Below are 16743 nucleotides of genomic sequence, written 5' to 3'. Positions count from 1 at the left end.
TTTGTGGGATCATTCCCGGAACATAGCATGATTGGTTCCCAGATGTTTGTTCACCTGCCCTCTTGCAGCCCTGCCGAACTCAGTTTCGGCGGGAACTATTTTTGCAGATTCCTTGGCATTTTCTATGTAGACGATCATGTCATATGCAAAGGGGGGGGCAGTTGTATTTTTTTTCTCTGTCTCTGATGCATAAATGTCGATAGATATGTGACTCTATCGTGCAACTGGAAGCGCTGCCCAAGTGGTAGAAGAGGACAGTGTGACTCTGACTTTGGGAAAAGAAGAGCATGTTTTTTCTCAAATGCGGTTGCTGCAGGTGTTTCTATGGTCAGGGGCTGGTGGTGGTGACGCTGCCCCTTCGGCCTTAAAACCCCACCAATATCTGCTCCCAAGAGTCATCTCATCTGGCTGTATTCCTACGAGAGGAGACGAGGAAGCTGAAGAAAAGGCTCCAGTAAAGAAATCTATGCGGAGATACTCCAGCCAAAAATGCACAAAAATCAAACCCGGAATGGAAAAGACTCAAAACCATCAACACCAAGGTCAAAAGGTCAAGAATCTTGCAAAACAAAAAACAAAACAAAAAAAAAACAGGAAAAGACTCCCAAAGCACCAAACGGCCCTAGTTCTGTAGAAGACATTAAAGCAAAAATGCAAGCAAGTATAGAAAAAGGTGGTTCTCTTCCCAAAGTGGAAGCCAAGGTCATCAATTATGGGAAAAATTGCTTCCGGATGACTCAGCAAGAGGCTATTCAAGATCTCTCTCTCTCTCTCTCTCTCTCTCTCTTTTTTAAGGGAAAACATTAATTTTATCAGAATTTGAACAAATGTCGCACAAAGAAAACATGTCGACAAAATCATATGGTGGCACAACAAACCAACAAAAAAGCAACCAAAGATGTGAAAAAAGAAATACAAGGTGGAAAACCGTTAAATATCTCAGGATCCAGTGTAGAAACAAGAGATCTCGGCTTAAACACCAAACGAGCACAACCATAAAAGAAAGCGCTGCTGTTCGCGCTGCTGTGCGGGAGGGGCTGAGGGTAGCGCAGAGCCTAGGTGAGCCCATTGCACAGGTCCGGTAAGTCGCCCGCGCGCCGCCCACGCCCTGAGCTCCTCGGCTGGGGCCGCGGGGCGGGGCGCTGCCCGACGGCGGCGGCCTCCGCTCCTCCTGGGCGCGAGGGGGCGCTGTGCGTCGCCGGGCGGCGCGGCGGCGCTCTGTCTCGGCCTCCTCGGCTTGCACTGGAGGCTTTCGGGACGGTGGCGGGAAGATGGCGGCGCCCAGGGCCGGGCTGGGAGCGGGAGCGGGAGCGGGGGTCCCGGGCCGGCAGGGGAGCTCGGGGGTGGAGGTGGTGTTTCCCTCCGAGCCCGCCCCGCCCGCCCCGCTGTGCCCCCACGGTGGGTGCGCGTCCGGGCGGCTCGGGGCTGGCGGCTGTTTAGCTTCCTCCGCCGCACGGCGTGGGGGGGGCGGGCTCGCGGGTCCCTTAGGCGGCGGCCCGCGGGGGGCAGGGGGCGGGCGGGGGGGGGGTTGGGGGGAGGGGCAGGCCGGGGGCCGCCGCCGTCTTTTCACCCTAAAACCTGAGGGACGAGGGTGGCGCGAGCTGCTGCCTGGGCCCAGCCCCGGTGCCCCCGGCGCCCCCGGTGTGGGGGAGGCGGCCCCAACCCCGACAGCTCAGGTTTTCCCCAGAAAGGCGGCCGGGGAGGAGGGAGGGGGCGGCCCGGGGGGAGGGAGGAGGGAGGAGGGAGGAGGGAGGAGGGAGGAGGGAGGAGGGAGGAGGGAGGAGGGAGGAGGGAGGAGGGAGGAGGGAGGGGGCGGCCCGGGGCCCCGAGACGGCCTTGCCGTCTGCGCAGCACAGTTCTCTCTCTCTCTCTCTTTTTTTTTTAAGATTTTATTTATTTATTCATTAAATAAATAGACCAGTTTTCTTTTCTTTTTTTTTTAAGATTTTTTTTAAGATTTTATTTATTTCATGAGACACCAGTTTCTTTTTTTAAAGATGCTTTTTTTAAGATTTATTCATGAGAGACCACTTTTTAAAAGATTTTTAAAAAGATTTTATTTTCTCATGAGAGACCATTTTCCCTTTTTTAAAAAAGATTATTTTTTAAGATTTTTTCTGTTTATGAGACCAGTTTTTTTAAAGATTCTTTTTTTTAATTTATTCGTGAGAGACCAGTTTTCTTTTTTTTTTAAAGATTCTTTTTTTTAAGATTTTGTTTATTCATGAGAGACCGGTTTTCTATTTTTTAAAGGTTCTTGTTTTTAAGATTTTATTTCATGAGAGACCAGTTTTTTTTAAGATTCTTTTAATATTTATTCATGAGAGACCACTTTTTTAAAGATTTTAAAAAAGATTTTATTTATTTATTCATGACAGACCAGTTTCCCTTTTTTTAAAGATTCTTTTTTTTTTAATTTATTTATTCGTGAGAAACCAGTTCTCTTTTTTTAAAGATTCTTTTTTTTTAAGATTTTATTTCATGAGAGACCAGTTTTCTTTTTAAGATTCTTTTAATAAAAAAAAATTCTTTTAATATTTTATTTATTCATGAGCGACACACAGAGAGAGGCAGAGACACAGGCAGAGGGAGAAGCAGGCTCCATGCAGGGAGCTCCACGCGGGACTCGATCCCGGGTCTCCAGGATCCCACCCTGGGCTGAAGGCGGTTGCACAACCGCTGGGCCACCCGGGCTGCCCAAGACCAGTTTCCAAGAGTAATGTCTTGGGTCATCAGTGCCTGAATGGGACAGGAAAGAAAAAAAAGTATTTAAACGGAGTGATGGGTTTAATCACGACAGGTTGTGCATAACACCAAATCAAGTTTTATGTAAAAGCATCGAAAACTAGGAACCTGATGTACACGACTGCTCTTTGACATGCTTTTTCCCCCCCTCCTGTTCCAAAACTAGGGCCCACACTTCTGTTCGTAAAGGTGAACCAAGGGAAAGAAGAAACGCGGAGATTCTATGCCTGCTCAGCCTGTAGAGATAGAAAAGACTGTAATTTCTTTCAGTGGGAAGACGAAAAGGTATCTCAGCTTCGTGGATACGCATTTCCCAATTTTTTGATGTACGTGACAATTTGCAAATGCCCAAACCGGTAAAAACACACGCAGCCTGAGCATTAAACGAGGTGAATGTCTTCAGACAGATGAAGATAGGCTGGGGTTTGTGTTCGAAAGACTGGAGTTGATACACCTCTGAGTACTGATGTGAACAGCTGTCTCCAAGACCATTCCCTTTAAAGACACTGAGGTGTCAGTACTGGGTGGCCGGTCCTTTATTGGCAAATACAGATTTATCCCTAAACAGTTTAGGTTGTGATCAGTCCAGGCAGTGTCTTAGAAAAAAAAAAAACAACACTTTTTTTTTTTTAAATGTGTATTGAGCATCCTTTATAGAGCTACCGTATGATCGATGAAGGTGCTTAGAGATACAGTTATGAGCTTGGTATCCTCTCCAGGTAAAGTTTCAGAAGGTTCTGTCTACAAAAATTTCAGCTTTGTTAGTCTTGTTGGGACACAGTTGTGTGTATGACTCTTCCGCACACCTGTTAAAATCACTGTGTGTGGGATAATCCCTCAGTGCTTGAGGATGTTAGGTTCGGCATCCTACTGCTCTAGAACTTTGGCAGCTTAGTGTGTTTTGTTTTTGTTTTTCCCTGAAACATAGACGCCCGTTTACAGCATTAAGCTGCGGTAATTGGCTTCTTAATGTCAGGGTGTGATACCACTGGGACGGTAGTAAGGTTGGTCTATTAAATGGCATTCTTATTCCTTTCCAGTTGTCAGGAGCTAGACTTGCTGCCCGAGAAGCTCATAACCGAAAATGTCAGCCTCCTCTCTCCCGAACGCAGTGTGCAGAAAGGTGCTGATGTGGTGTCATTTTTATGTATTATTTTTGTTTTGTTTTTCTGTATGCCTTTGCATTTACTTTTTTTTTTGATTATTATGGTAAAATATATATTGCATAAAATTTGCCATTTTAGTAATTTTAAGTATACAGTTCAGTGGTGTTGATTATATGCACAGTGTTGTGCAGTTTTCACGATTACACTTCTCCAAAACCTTTTCATCACCCCAGACAGAAACTCTGATATTATTAAGCAGGAACTCGCCATTCCAATTCCTCCCAAACCCTGAAAAGCTCTATATACTCTATGTCTCTATGGTCTCGATTACTTTAGCTGCCTCATATAAGTAGAATCTTATATTTGTCCTTTTATGCCTGGATTATTTTATTTAGTGTGTTTTCAGGATTCATCAATGTTACATAGTACATATCAGAACCCTGTCTTTTTTATGGCTGAATAATGTTCCATGATACGTGCACATACCACATTTTGTTGACCTGTTCATCCATCCATCAGTGAACACGTGGGTTGTTTTCACCTCTTGGCTCTCATGAATAATGCAGTGAACATTGGCATACAACTATCTGTTGGAGTTCTGTTTTCAGTTCTTTTGCATATGTATCTACAAGTGGAATTATTGTATTATATAGTAGTTCTGTGTATAGTTTTTTAAAAAAATATTTTATTTATTCATGAGAAACACAGAGAGAGGCAGAGACACAGGCAGAGGGAGAACCAGGTTCCCTGTGGGGAGCCAGATGTGGGACTGGATCCAGGATCCCAGGATCACGCCCTGAGCCAAAGGCACACACTCAACCACTGAGCCACCCAGGTGCCCCTCTGTAGTTCTTCTGGGAACCACCAAACTCTTTTCCACAGTGGCTGCACTGTTTTACATTTCCACCACCAATGTACAGGGGTTCACTCTCTCCACATCCTTATCAACACTTATTATTTTTTTTTTTTTAAATTATCTTAATAGTTGTGAAGTGATGTGTCATTGTGGTGTTGAATTTTGGTCCCCTAATGAGTATTATCTTTTCATGTACGTATTGGCTATTTATGTATCTTTGGAGAAATGTCTGTTCAAGACCTTTGTTCATTTTTAATAGGATTGTAATTTTTGTTGTTGAGTTGCTGGAGTTCTTCATATGTTAAGGGATCTTACGTTCTTAACAGATAGACAGTTTGTATGAACTTTCTTCTACTCTGTAGATTGCCTTTTCACTTTCTTGATGATGTCCTTTGATACACAAGAGTTTTTACTTTTTTTATTTTTTTATTTTTTAAAGATTTTATTTATTTATTCATAGAGACAGAGAGAGAGGTAGAGACTCAGGCAGAGGGAGAAGCAGGCATCATACAGAGAGCCCAACGCGGGACTCCATCCAGGGTCTCCAGGATCACGCCCTGGGCTGCAGGCGGCGCTAAACCGCTGCGCCACCGGGGCTGCCCCACAAGAGTTTTTAAATTTGATGGAGTCCAACTTTTAAATTTTTGCTTTTGTTTTCTTTGCTTTGGATGATACAGCTAGTAATCCATTGTCATATCCACTATTATGGAGATTTACCATATTTCTTTTCTGAAATACTAAGAACTAAAACATTTTTTGAAAGCTGTGAACATATCTTTTTGAGAGTCTGCATTGTTGAAAAATGTTTTTTTGGGTGACTGGGAATTGAATCCTAGATTTAATTTTTTGGAGACTTGTGAAAAGCCACCTCCTCCTGTGTCATAGGGCCTTGTTCGTATGTGCTGGTAGAAGCCCTTTAAGAAGCCCCTCGTCTGGGATGCTGGTGACAAATAGGTTTTTACTCTAAAGTCAACTCCTTTCGTTACCTGGACTGCTGTGTTTGAAGGATTCTGGGGTCTTGTCTATGTTAAGTGGAAAGGAGGAACTGGGCTCTATTAAAAATATCTTTCTTGAACTTTTTACATTTTGAAGTCTTTTGATAGAGGAGGCTGTTTCTTAAGATAACTTGAACACTCCTTTTTTTTTTTTTTTAAGATTTTATTTATTTATTCATGAGAGACACACACAGAGAGAGAGACACAGGCAGAGGGAGAAGCAGGCACATTGTGGGGAGCCCGATGTAGGACTCGATCCCAGGACCCCGGGGTCACACCCTGAGCTGAAGGCAGATGCTCAACCGCTGAGCCACCCAGGTGCCCAACTTGACCACTCCTAACCAAAGTACTTTGTCAGTGATGACTACTTAATATATGGAAATGCAATAAAAAACAAAAAATATTTACAAGGGAATTAATGTAAATTGAGCACTGCCGTGAGCCGGCTCATGCTCTGTGTTAGACATGAGAATTATTTAATCTTGCTAAGGTGGTTTACTTAGATGAGAAAATTGAGGCCTGGAGAAATTGAGTGTCTTCATTAAGCTCTTACTACTAGAGTGACTTAGCAGTGACTCACACTTACACCTCTATTCTAAAATGTTATTTTTAAACATAAAAGTAGATAATGATTAACATATGATGGGTAATGATTTAAGGAGATTTAAGAAGGTAGATAAAATGTGAGTAATATAGGGATATGTCATAATGAGATTATCATAATGATACAAAATAGAATATCAAAGATGCAGAAAGTAGAAAAACATCCACGGTTTCTCCCTTTGAACTGATCATCACCTTGTTCATTTTGTAGTGTTTTCTCCTAGCTTCTTTTTACCTGTGCCAAAGTTTGTTTTACAAGGGTATAGCCTAATGTATATATATAATCTCTTGTCCTTTGGCTTACAGATTTTATCTGATAAGCCTGTTTTTTATGTTATGACATAAGGATATTGGTGATTCAATTAAACTCTGTAGGAAAATCTAGATGATCTTGTTTCCTTGTGTAATAAAATTTTAGTCTGGAGCTAAATCATTGTTCTGTCTTTGTACTGCCAGAGTATGGTTTTTTGATGATAATTTTTGAGATTCATTTTTCATGTTAATTAGAAAATAAAAACACTGGCTAAAATGTGGAGTATTAAAGAATTTTCAAGAGGCCATTTCTTGGAGGTCATACTTTCATCTGTAATCTAGTGCTGATTCTTGAGAGCGTGTCTTAATAAAATAATTTTCAACATTTTAAATCATCTGTAACCCATAACCTTGGATTTTGTTGGCCAAGCTCCCTCCCTCCCTCCCTCCCTCCCTCCCTTCCTTCCTTCCTTCCATCCATCCATCCATCCATCTATCCATCCATCCATAATCATTCTTTGTTGAGGGCTCAAAAAAACCTTGAAATGTTAGTAGTGGAGTTGAAATATGCAAAGATAATGCACTGCTAAGAAGGATGTGCTAAACGTAGAAAATATTTATAGAAAAAACTGAGTGTTCTGGAAAGTCAGCCGTGATACAGATACCTCATGCCTTCACTGATCGGTACAGTTTAAGGGCATGAGACTTGAACAGATTTTGGAGGATGGGGAGAAGTTGAAGCTTTCTGAAAGTTGAAGTGAGGCTTTCATGGCCTCATTTTGTGATGGATGCTGTTATGCTTTCTTATAGACTTTCTGTGGAGTAAAACATTTGAAATCTGTCATTCCTCTAAAAATTTATAATTTTGGCTTTTTAAAATCAGAGGCTTACTAACTTATTATATGTTAGTAAGTTACCTATTCTCTGAGGTGAGAAAATTGAGACTGGCAGTTCATCCTCATGTGAAAATGAACCTAAGGATGATGTATTATTACTCGAGACTAATTGTTTTCTAAGTTAACTTTCTACAACTCATTTATAAATTATCTTATGAAATAACTACTCCATTTGAAAGTATTAAAATGCATTTCAGTATAATTCCTATTCTGCAATGCAAACCTTCATCTGTCACTGTGGAGTAACAATAGGTTTTCATTGATAATTTCTTTTCCAAATTGTTAGAAAGGAATTATGGTAGCTAGCAAAATAAATTAGCCTATGTTACTTGATTTTTATTATGGAACTGGTAGTGCTGCACAGATGTCTAGGTGCTACAGAATAGGATTTGATAATCGTTTTTTTAATCTCACTCTTTGAACCATGCTTTATATTTCATGTGTTCAGTTGACAGATTTAATTTTGTGTCTGAGATTTGACTTTCTTATAGTTTTTAGTTGCCTGTTAACGCCCTCAAATGTTATTTTATTATGTAGTATGTTGGCACCTTATTGTGACCTATGAAGTCTTAGAGAAGATATATTTTAATGCTAAAATAAGCATTAATTTATGTGCATCCATATAGTTTTGCTCAGTTGATATTTCATTTCGTTATGTTTTTTTCTGAGCTCATTTAAACTCAGATTTTCAAGGTCTGCTATTAGGGGAATGCCATAAACATAATTCGTCTACTCCAGGAAAGGCAAATGGAACATCAAATGGAGATCAATAAAAATGACATTTCAAAATGCTAGCCTGCAGTTTGTGAATCATGCTGAGCCATGCAGCAGAATGAATTTCTTCTGCCCCGGGGTATGTGTAGAAAGTACGAATGGGAAGGAGCGCTGAGTAATCCTCAGCCTTTCATGTGCCTCCTACCGAACTTCTAAAATACCTTGTTTCCGAAAGTTAAATTTAAAGCAATATACTTGAATGATTATGATATGATTTTGAATAGAAAGAAAAGGTTAACAAACTAGCAGGGAAGCTCTCTGAGGAACAATCCCCACAAGACACAGAGATGTGCAAGTGGAGGTTCGTTTAATGATACTTCTCTTTTCCTTTGTTTAAAAGTAATTAAACTTGGTGCCCTCAGTGCCGGTAGAGAGTCCTGTGTATGAGCGAATTGCGCACCAGTCCGTCATGGTTTTGAACCTTCTTCTCTTCCTGGTGATTTGGCAGCTTCTCCCCCTCAGCTGGCATCGCCTGGTGAGTGATAGGCAGTCCTTCTGATTGTGTTTAAGGAACAGAACTTGACACAGCTTTATCCGTGGGGATCTTGCTTCTCCTTTTTCCTGCAAAGCCCTTGATCGTTGCCATTCTTTCAACGTTAGTATTTATTTTCCCGATATCAATCATAGGCTCTATTGCTCCGTTTTAGCTCCTGACTGCACATGTAATACCTTTGCATTTTGGGACTGAAATCGTAGGTGGTGGCAGGGACACTGGAGTGTGGTGGTAGCAGTGGCTGTGCCGAGCCGAAGAGGTGACAGCATGAAGGGCCAGGGGAGGTTTGCACGTGGGGGGACCATCCTGGCTATGCCATGACCCCCGTCTGGCGGATGGCATTATGTATCATATCTCAGTGTCATAGATGCTAAAGTGTGAAAACATATGCGTCTTACAAGTGATGAAATGGGATGGTGGGGATTTGCTTTGTGATCCGTCTGACGGGTAGACTTCTTTTAATGGGTAGACTTAGTTCAGTTGCATGGTGGACATAATAGATGTGCTTGGTCTTGATTTTGCTGTATTATTTTATGCTTTCTGGTTTTCTTGCTTCTCTGCTCCCTTTCACTGTGTGGTGTATATTTCCTTTTTTTAAACATGTATTTCTTCTATTTTTTTGTTCTTACAATTGCCTTTGTAGCTTTTTATGCTATATTTAATCCTTTTTTTTTTTTTTTTAGATTGCCTTCTTACATCTAAAAATGAAAAATGATGGACTAGTATATTTCATCTTCCAATCTCTCTACAATCACTATCCAGTTCTGGTTGATTATTTTTTTTTAGGGATAACCTTTAATGCCTTTGAGTATTGCTTAGAACTCTTACTTGGTTTTTCAGTTTTAAATGATATCTTTTGCCCTTTGACTCTATCACATGAGAAAATCAGTATACTTCTACTATTTCCCACTTTTTCTAGGACTTCCCCCCACATTTTATATTTGGATTTATATTATTTTTATTTATTTATTATTTTTAAAAATATTTTCTTTATTCATGAGACACACAAGAGAGAGGCAGAGACACAGGCAGAGGGAGAAGCAGGCTCCCTGTGTGAGCCCAACATGGGACTCGATCCCAGGACCCTAGGATCATGCCCTGAGCTGAAGGCAGATGCTCAACCACTGAGCCCCCCAGGTGCCCCATATTATTTTCATTTTTACTGTAACTGTAATATCCATATTCTGTTTTTATTCTGTGGTTAAATGATTTCAGTGCTTACTGACAGCCCTTTTGCTGTAATTCCTTCATTTATTTCCTATTTGGCTAAAATTCATCCTCTAGTGGTTTTTTGCTTTTTAAATAGAAGTCTCCTATTAATCAGAAATTTTATTTATTTAATTTTTTAATATTTTATTTATTTATTCATGAGAGACACAGAGACACAGGCAGAGGGAAAAGCAGGCTCCCTACAGGGAGCCTGATGTGGGATTTGATCTCAGGACCCCAGGATCACGACCTGAGCCGAAGGCAGATGCTCAACCACTGAGCCACCCAGATGCCCCTTAATAAGAGATATTAAATCAAAATCCCTATGTGGCTATTGTATGGTTCCATTTATGTGAAATATCGCAAGCAGGCAAATCTGTTGAGACAGGAAATAGATCAGTGGTTGCTAGAGGTTGGGGATTGGGGTTGGGGAATGAGGTGTGACTGTAGATGGGTACAGGGTTTCTTTTTGAGGTGATGGAATTGTTCTGGAATGAGCTTATGGTGATGGTTTCCTCACTTCATGAACATTCTAAAAACCACTGAATTGTATGCTTGAGAAGGGTGATTGTATGGTATGTGGACTAAATTTTAGTAAACAAATAAAATCTGTATGTGGCAATGGAATCAAATAGTTCAAAAAACCAAGTAGAGGTTTTACAAAGAACAACACCCCTGTCTCCACCTGTGTATTTCTCCCTCTCCAGAAGCAACGATAGTCAACCCTTTTGGCTAATTATTTTAGAATTTACCTTCCTGTCTGTGAAATACAAAACATGCTTGTGTTGCTTGTTCTTCATTTATCAAGTTTTGAAGTTATCTATTTTCTGTGGAAGATGAGAGTTTTTCTTTTTCTCCTCTCCTACCCTCTCCCCTCCACCTCTAATCCCCCACTATAATCCATACCACTTTCCTACCCTATTTGTTATATGGTTATGTCATAACTTGATTAAATTCATATTTTAGTATTTGCATTATTATAACCATGTAAGTGCTGCTCATAACTAAACCACGTAATAAAACACGTTTTTTTTTTTTTTTTTTTCTTTCCTACACAGCTTTTTGTTTTCTTTGGAGTTAATAATCTTGGATTTTTTTATTATTATAGCTGCTATTTGCTTATGTGCTTATCACTGCTTCAACTGCAAACTCCCTGCCAGTTGTCTGAATCTTTTAAGAACATTCAGATGTACCATAATCCATTAGTTTCATCTTCTTAGAGAAATCTGTCCTAGGGCTTTCAGAAATGCCCCAGTCTGGCATGGTTGCCCTTTCTGCCTGGCATTCAGTTCTCCTGCAGTTTCTTTACTAAGGACCTAGATTATATCACTAGATAACCTGAGTTCTTCCAAGTCCTCAAATATTTGTTTACCTCCTTTATTCTTGAGTGGCACTGATCCAGCTATAAGATTATTTAGATTATATATTTTCTTTGGGACAGTTGCAAGATTGCTTCATGTCCCCCAGAGCAGTACTTCTTAAATGATCTCTTTTAAAGAATCAGTCGTTTGTTTGTTTGCTTGTTTTATATTCTTGTTTTTATTCTCTACCCATTGGGATTAGATAACTCTGTAAATAGAATGAAAATAAATTACTAGGAAATAAAATGAAAAAAAGAAAAGACATACAGACTACAAGCCCACATTTTTTATTAATTCGAACAGACAGAAAAGTACTCTGTTTAAGTGGTATAAAAATTTCTAAACACATACTCTTAATATCTATCTTTGTCTCATCGGGAACTGGTAATAGGTGACTGCCAGCACCGGTGCATGGCCACTCTGTGAGGAACACTGTTCTAGAGTTAAATTTGGTATTGAAGTCTGAGGCCAACCTGATTTTTACTATCCAACAATTCTGAAATCTGTGTTTCTGAAAATACTTTTATCTGTGCTGATGCTTGGTGGATACCTATGCAGATAATGGAATTCTAGGTTAGAAATCTTTTTCTCTCAGAATTTGGAAGGCAGTGTTCCATTTACTTTTGTCTTCATTATAGGTGTTGAAAAGTTCAAGTTCAGGAAGTTCATTCTCAAGCACATAAATAATCCGTGACCTGTTTGATCCCTCTGTCATTTTTTTTTAGAATCTTATTATTCCTACAAGTATGACATTTCATGATTACCTGTCTTGCTGTGAGTCTGTTATATTCTGTTTTGCTGGGTAGTAGGTTAATCTTTTCAAACTGGAAACTCATGTTCTTCAGTTCTGAGAAGTTTCCCAGATAATATATTCCCACTGCAAAAGAATGAAAAACCAAATCGCACACAACTTTGGACTGAGTACAGCCTGTTTCTTGCTTAGTATTTTTCTGAGGTCATCTTTGCTTATTTTTGTTGTGTTTAATTACTGCCTTTTATTTAAAGCACTTTTTAAAGTCTTTTACTATGGAAAATTTCAGACATGCACCAATGCAGAGAGAAAAGTATAAAGAATCACCTACACCCACACCCGGCTTTATCACTCATCAATGTGTGGCTAATTTTATTTCACCTGTACCTTCTACCCTGACCTCCAGGGTTGATATTATATAATTTTATCCATAAATACTTTACGTATCTCAAGAAGTAAGGCCTCAATTCAGCCACAATTTTTTCAAAATTATTTCTGCCATTTTCATGTATTTTGGTTCCTTGGTATTTCATTTTGGATAATTTCTGAGGCTGTGCCTTCATATACGCTAATCTTTTTTCTGTAATGTCTAAATTGCTGTTAATCCTATCCAAGGTATTTTTCAGCTCAGACAATTAAAAAAATCTTTAAAATTCAATTTGAGTCTTTTTAACATTTTCTATGTTTTTACTTAATAGGCTCATGCTTTTTTCTACCACTTGAACATATGGGGTATAGTCCTAGTAAATGACGCTCATGTCTCTGTCTACTGATTATAGCATCTCTGTCTTTTTTTTTTTTTTTTAGATTTTATTTATTCGTGAGAGAGGCAGAGACATAGGCAGAGGCAGAAGCAGGCCCCCTGAGGAGCCCGATGCAGGACTCGATCCCAGGACTCCGGGATCACATCCTGAGCCAAAGGCAGATGGTCAACCACTGAGCCACCCAGGTGCCCTCTGTCATTTCTACTCAATTTGAACTGATCTTTTTCTCTCCGCTAGTCATGGGTCATGTTTCCTGTTTCTTTACATGCCTGGTGGTATTTGATTCATTGCTGAGAGTGTCCATTTTACCTCATTGTATCCTGGGTATTTTTTATTCCTTTATGTATTTTTGAGCTTTGTTCTGGAACACCGTTGTTGCTTGGCTATAGTTTGATACTCTTGAGCAGGATTTGGCAAACTACAGGTTGCAGGCCGACTTTAGTCATGCCTGTTCATTTACATTGAATCTGCAGTTCCTTTTGTGCTACAATCACAGAATAGGATGTGACAGAGAAACCAGATGGCCTGCTAAGCTCAATATTTATTACCCAGTCCTGTACAGAAAAGGTTCATTGTCCCTTGCTTTTGAAGACTTATCTTTAAGCTTTCTGGCAAGACTAGAGCACCTTTGGGGGTAAGGCTAATTGCTCTCCCGTCCTGAGGTGGTTACCCTTCTCAGCGCTGTACCTGATGCTTGTGTTTCGTGAGGTTTCTCACTTGGACCCGCTGGTAGACAACCATTGTGTACCCTGTTGGCTATCTGGTGATTATTCCATCTGTTCCTTTCCAGTGATTTCTCTCCCTCACTCTGGGTACTTTCTTCACATGCATGGGCTGCTCAGTCCTCAGCTACAGACTTGAGGGGAGTCATGGCAAACCATGGAACGCTCTCTCTTGCTTTCTGATTCTCAGGTGCTCTGCCCTGGGAATTATAGCTGCCCTGGCCTCTGGCACTTCTCTGCTCTGCCTCATGAGTTCATTGAGCTGTGTTTGGGCTCTCTGTCCCCGTGTTGCCAGCCCTCCACAAGCAGTAAACCAGGTAGGTGTACCCACCTACTGGGCAGGTGTACCCACCCCCTCATCTCTTCCCTTCTCTTGTTCACCGTTCGGGCTGCCAGTTGTCCCATTATGTTACAGCTGTACTTTCATATCTTTTGTCTGTTTAGAAAAGGTTTTAAGGGGCAGGATGGTGAATCTGGTCTCTGTTACCCTATCAGGGATGGATGTGGAAGTCTTTAGCCCTTAACATTTAATAACAAAAGGTAATAGTAGCAAATTCAGTGTTTCTGTTGTCAGAGAACGTACTGGTTCTTTTTACCACATTTTGTGTCTTAGGAGCCCTTTTCTCTCCTGACATTCTTACTTTGAATTACTATAAAAGTTTCCTCTAATATCTCTTCCCTTTTTCTTTCCAGCCGTAGATAAAGCTGTCAGAAGCACAGTTATCATGGAAATAGAAACATTTAAATTACTGGCACGATAAGCTTATTTCTTGCTGTAGCCATTCAGAATATCGATTTGTCACTGCCTTGGGTGCTTTGAAGTGAAGCTGTGCTTAGATATAAAAAGTTTTAAAACCCACTTTGATTCTATGTGAAGTTCACAGTTTTTACAGTGCAGTTCTAGAGGTTAGTTCAGTTGAAACCATGTGACTCTCTTCTCAAACTCAGAATCCTTTAGTGTGGTATTTGACATGCTTAGATTTTTAGACATTGCCGACCTGCTACAGGCCTCAATAATGTCATTTGTTTTTCTTTAGTTTTCTTACCCTCATTTCATAGCTGGTACTGCTATGCAAAATCAGCAGTTTTAAAATAATGTACTGTGATTATTTTCTCCCTCTAATTATCTCTAATAAAATGAAAGAAAAAAAAACCCAAAGTGGTAACTTTGATATCAGATAGGATGTCTTGGAAGAGATCAGATGGGCTATCAGTATTTTTTTTTTTTTTTTTTTTAATGCTTTGGATATTGTCTTGCTGTTTGGGGGTTGAGCTTTTTCAGAACTGCTTCCCTTAGTGCTGCTAAGAATAGAGGAACTTTGTAGGAACATTTTTTCTTTTAAGAGGTAATTTTTCTTGCTAAGTATGCCATAAAAAATTGAAGAATGATCTTAATTTCTCATTTTAAAATGACATACTGAGCCAGACTATTTAACACTTCAGAGTTAGGACACATGGATTTGTCAATAAATTTAAACATGATAGTAGACTCCATTACTACTAAGTTGTTTGAGTAATATATTATATTCACATTTTAAATAGATATTGATCCTCATTCAGTGACTGAATTGGAGCATCTCAATTCTTATAGAATTGCTGATTCTTTTCTACTTTGTAGGTATGCAGCCAGACATAAATTCTAGTCAACATTCCACAGATTTTCCTTAACCTTTGTTTCTTTACACAGTACTCTTAGGAAGTAATAATATTTTTTGCATACTAAAAACAACAAAAAGAAATAGTCTTTAAAACAACAAACTTGTAATATATTACCTTGTGTTTAATTATGTCTTGAAGGTACTTGAAGTTTATTGAGTTGCCCTTGTCTCAGAGAAAGTTTTGTCAAAGATGTCAGCAGTTGCTGTTGCCAGACGATTGGGAGAAGCATCATGAGCATCGGGTAGTAGGTGATATTTCTATCACCCAGTTAAGAAGGCCCAGTCAGCTTCTTTATCCATTGGAAAACAAGAAGACAAATGCCCAGTATTTGTTTGCTGATCGGAGCTGTCAGTTCTTGGTAGACCTACTTCCTACCCTTGGATTCACAAGAGTGCTCTGTGTTGGAACACCAAGGTATGCTATATATTTTTTAAAAACTTCTACTATTCCCACTATCTAAGCTGTAAGAAAAAATAATCAAGTAGTTGTTTGCTATGTTCTGGAACATGGCATACAGTTTTAAATATACAAAAGAAGTATAAAGCATGATCCCTCTCTTGAGTTTGTAATCTATATTACATTTGAGAAAAAATCCTTACAGATTTCTGATAAATGATAGGAGATTGCTTCTGATTTGATTCTTAAATTGTTTATAACTTTAGAGTTCTCGTTTTCAAATAAGTTCTACATTGGAAAAGCTGAAATCTTGGTTATATCTGCCAAATTCTTTTCAGTGTTTCATTGAAATACTAGAAATACCAGGAGAACATCAGTGGGATTTTTTTGGTTTATTTGCTTATTATCTATGGCATTTCTAATTCCTTATTAAGTTTGCTTTCATTAATTGTTTTAGGTTACATGAGCTGATCAGATTGAAAGCATCAGATGACAAGAAATCTAACATTAAAAGCCTTTTATTGGATATTGATTTTCGGTAGGTTTATAGAGTATGATACTTATTGTCATTCATTGTCATCTGTTTCTGTTTAATGTTTTTCTCTTATTAATTATTACTTATTACAATCCTCTAACATTCAGAGTAGTAATTGGTTAGAAGCCACCTTTTTAGTCATATAAACCCCCCTTGTAATCTTCTGTATTTCCAACAAGATGGCAGTGGATTTCTTTTTTTTTTCTGGATATGCTTCCTAAATTTTTTCAATGAATGTGTCTCATTGACTTGGGCTTGTAATTTAGAGATAAATTCTTACTGAATGAAATTTCTCTTCATACACTTATTTTTCAAAGATAATTCTGAACTTCTTTAAGGATTTTATTTCATCATGATGTTTTAATATGTTTATTTTAATACTTATTTAATATGTATTTGTTTTTAATTTATTTGTTTTAATTCTTTCAATATATTTTATTTTAATGCATTTTATTTATCCTAATTTATTTTAATATATTTTACAAGATGATGTGCATATTGTCTTTCATTGGATGTAGCCTAAAATCAAGGGAGTGCCACCAGGGAATAGACAGGTCTTAAAGCAGAGGATTAATGAATAGATCCGAGTCTGTGGGACAGGGTTAGAATTAAATGGCATCTGAAGT

At 39.1% G+C, this 16743-nt stretch overlaps 1 protein-coding gene across 5 annotated transcripts in view; it reads left to right on the top strand.

The window, feature by feature from the left end:
* The first annotated feature begins 1248 nt into the window (after positions 1 to 1248).
* The window catches only part of ZCCHC4 (zinc finger CCHC-type containing 4), a 45066-nt gene continuing 29571 nt past the window's right edge, over positions 1249 to 16743 (top strand). For 2 of the 5 annotated variants that reach the window (XM_072808816.1, XM_072808825.1), the window contains exons 1-5: positions 1249 to 1398; positions 2912 to 3030; positions 3786 to 3868; positions 15325 to 15600; positions 16040 to 16120. In XM_072808816.1, coding sequence (XP_072664917.1) covers positions 1272 to 1398; positions 2912 to 3030; positions 3786 to 3868; positions 15325 to 15600; positions 16040 to 16120 — 686 coding nt within the window. In that variant the 5' untranslated portion in view covers positions 1249 to 1271. Of the gene's footprint in view, positions 1399 to 1539; positions 1677 to 2043; positions 3031 to 3785; positions 3869 to 15324; positions 15601 to 16039; positions 16121 to 16743 lie in introns of those variants that run through there. The other 3 variants (XM_072808827.1, XM_072808840.1, XM_072808831.1) reach the window with 3 other exon arrangements.

This window comes from Canis lupus, chromosome 2 (assembly GCF_048164855.1).
Source record: "Canis lupus baileyi chromosome 2, mCanLup2.hap1, whole genome shotgun sequence".
Classification (NCBI taxonomy): Eukaryota; Metazoa; Chordata; class Mammalia; order Carnivora; family Canidae; genus Canis; species Canis lupus.
The sequence above is the reverse complement of the archived record's forward strand: the minus strand, read 5'-3'. Positions and strand labels throughout refer to the sequence as shown.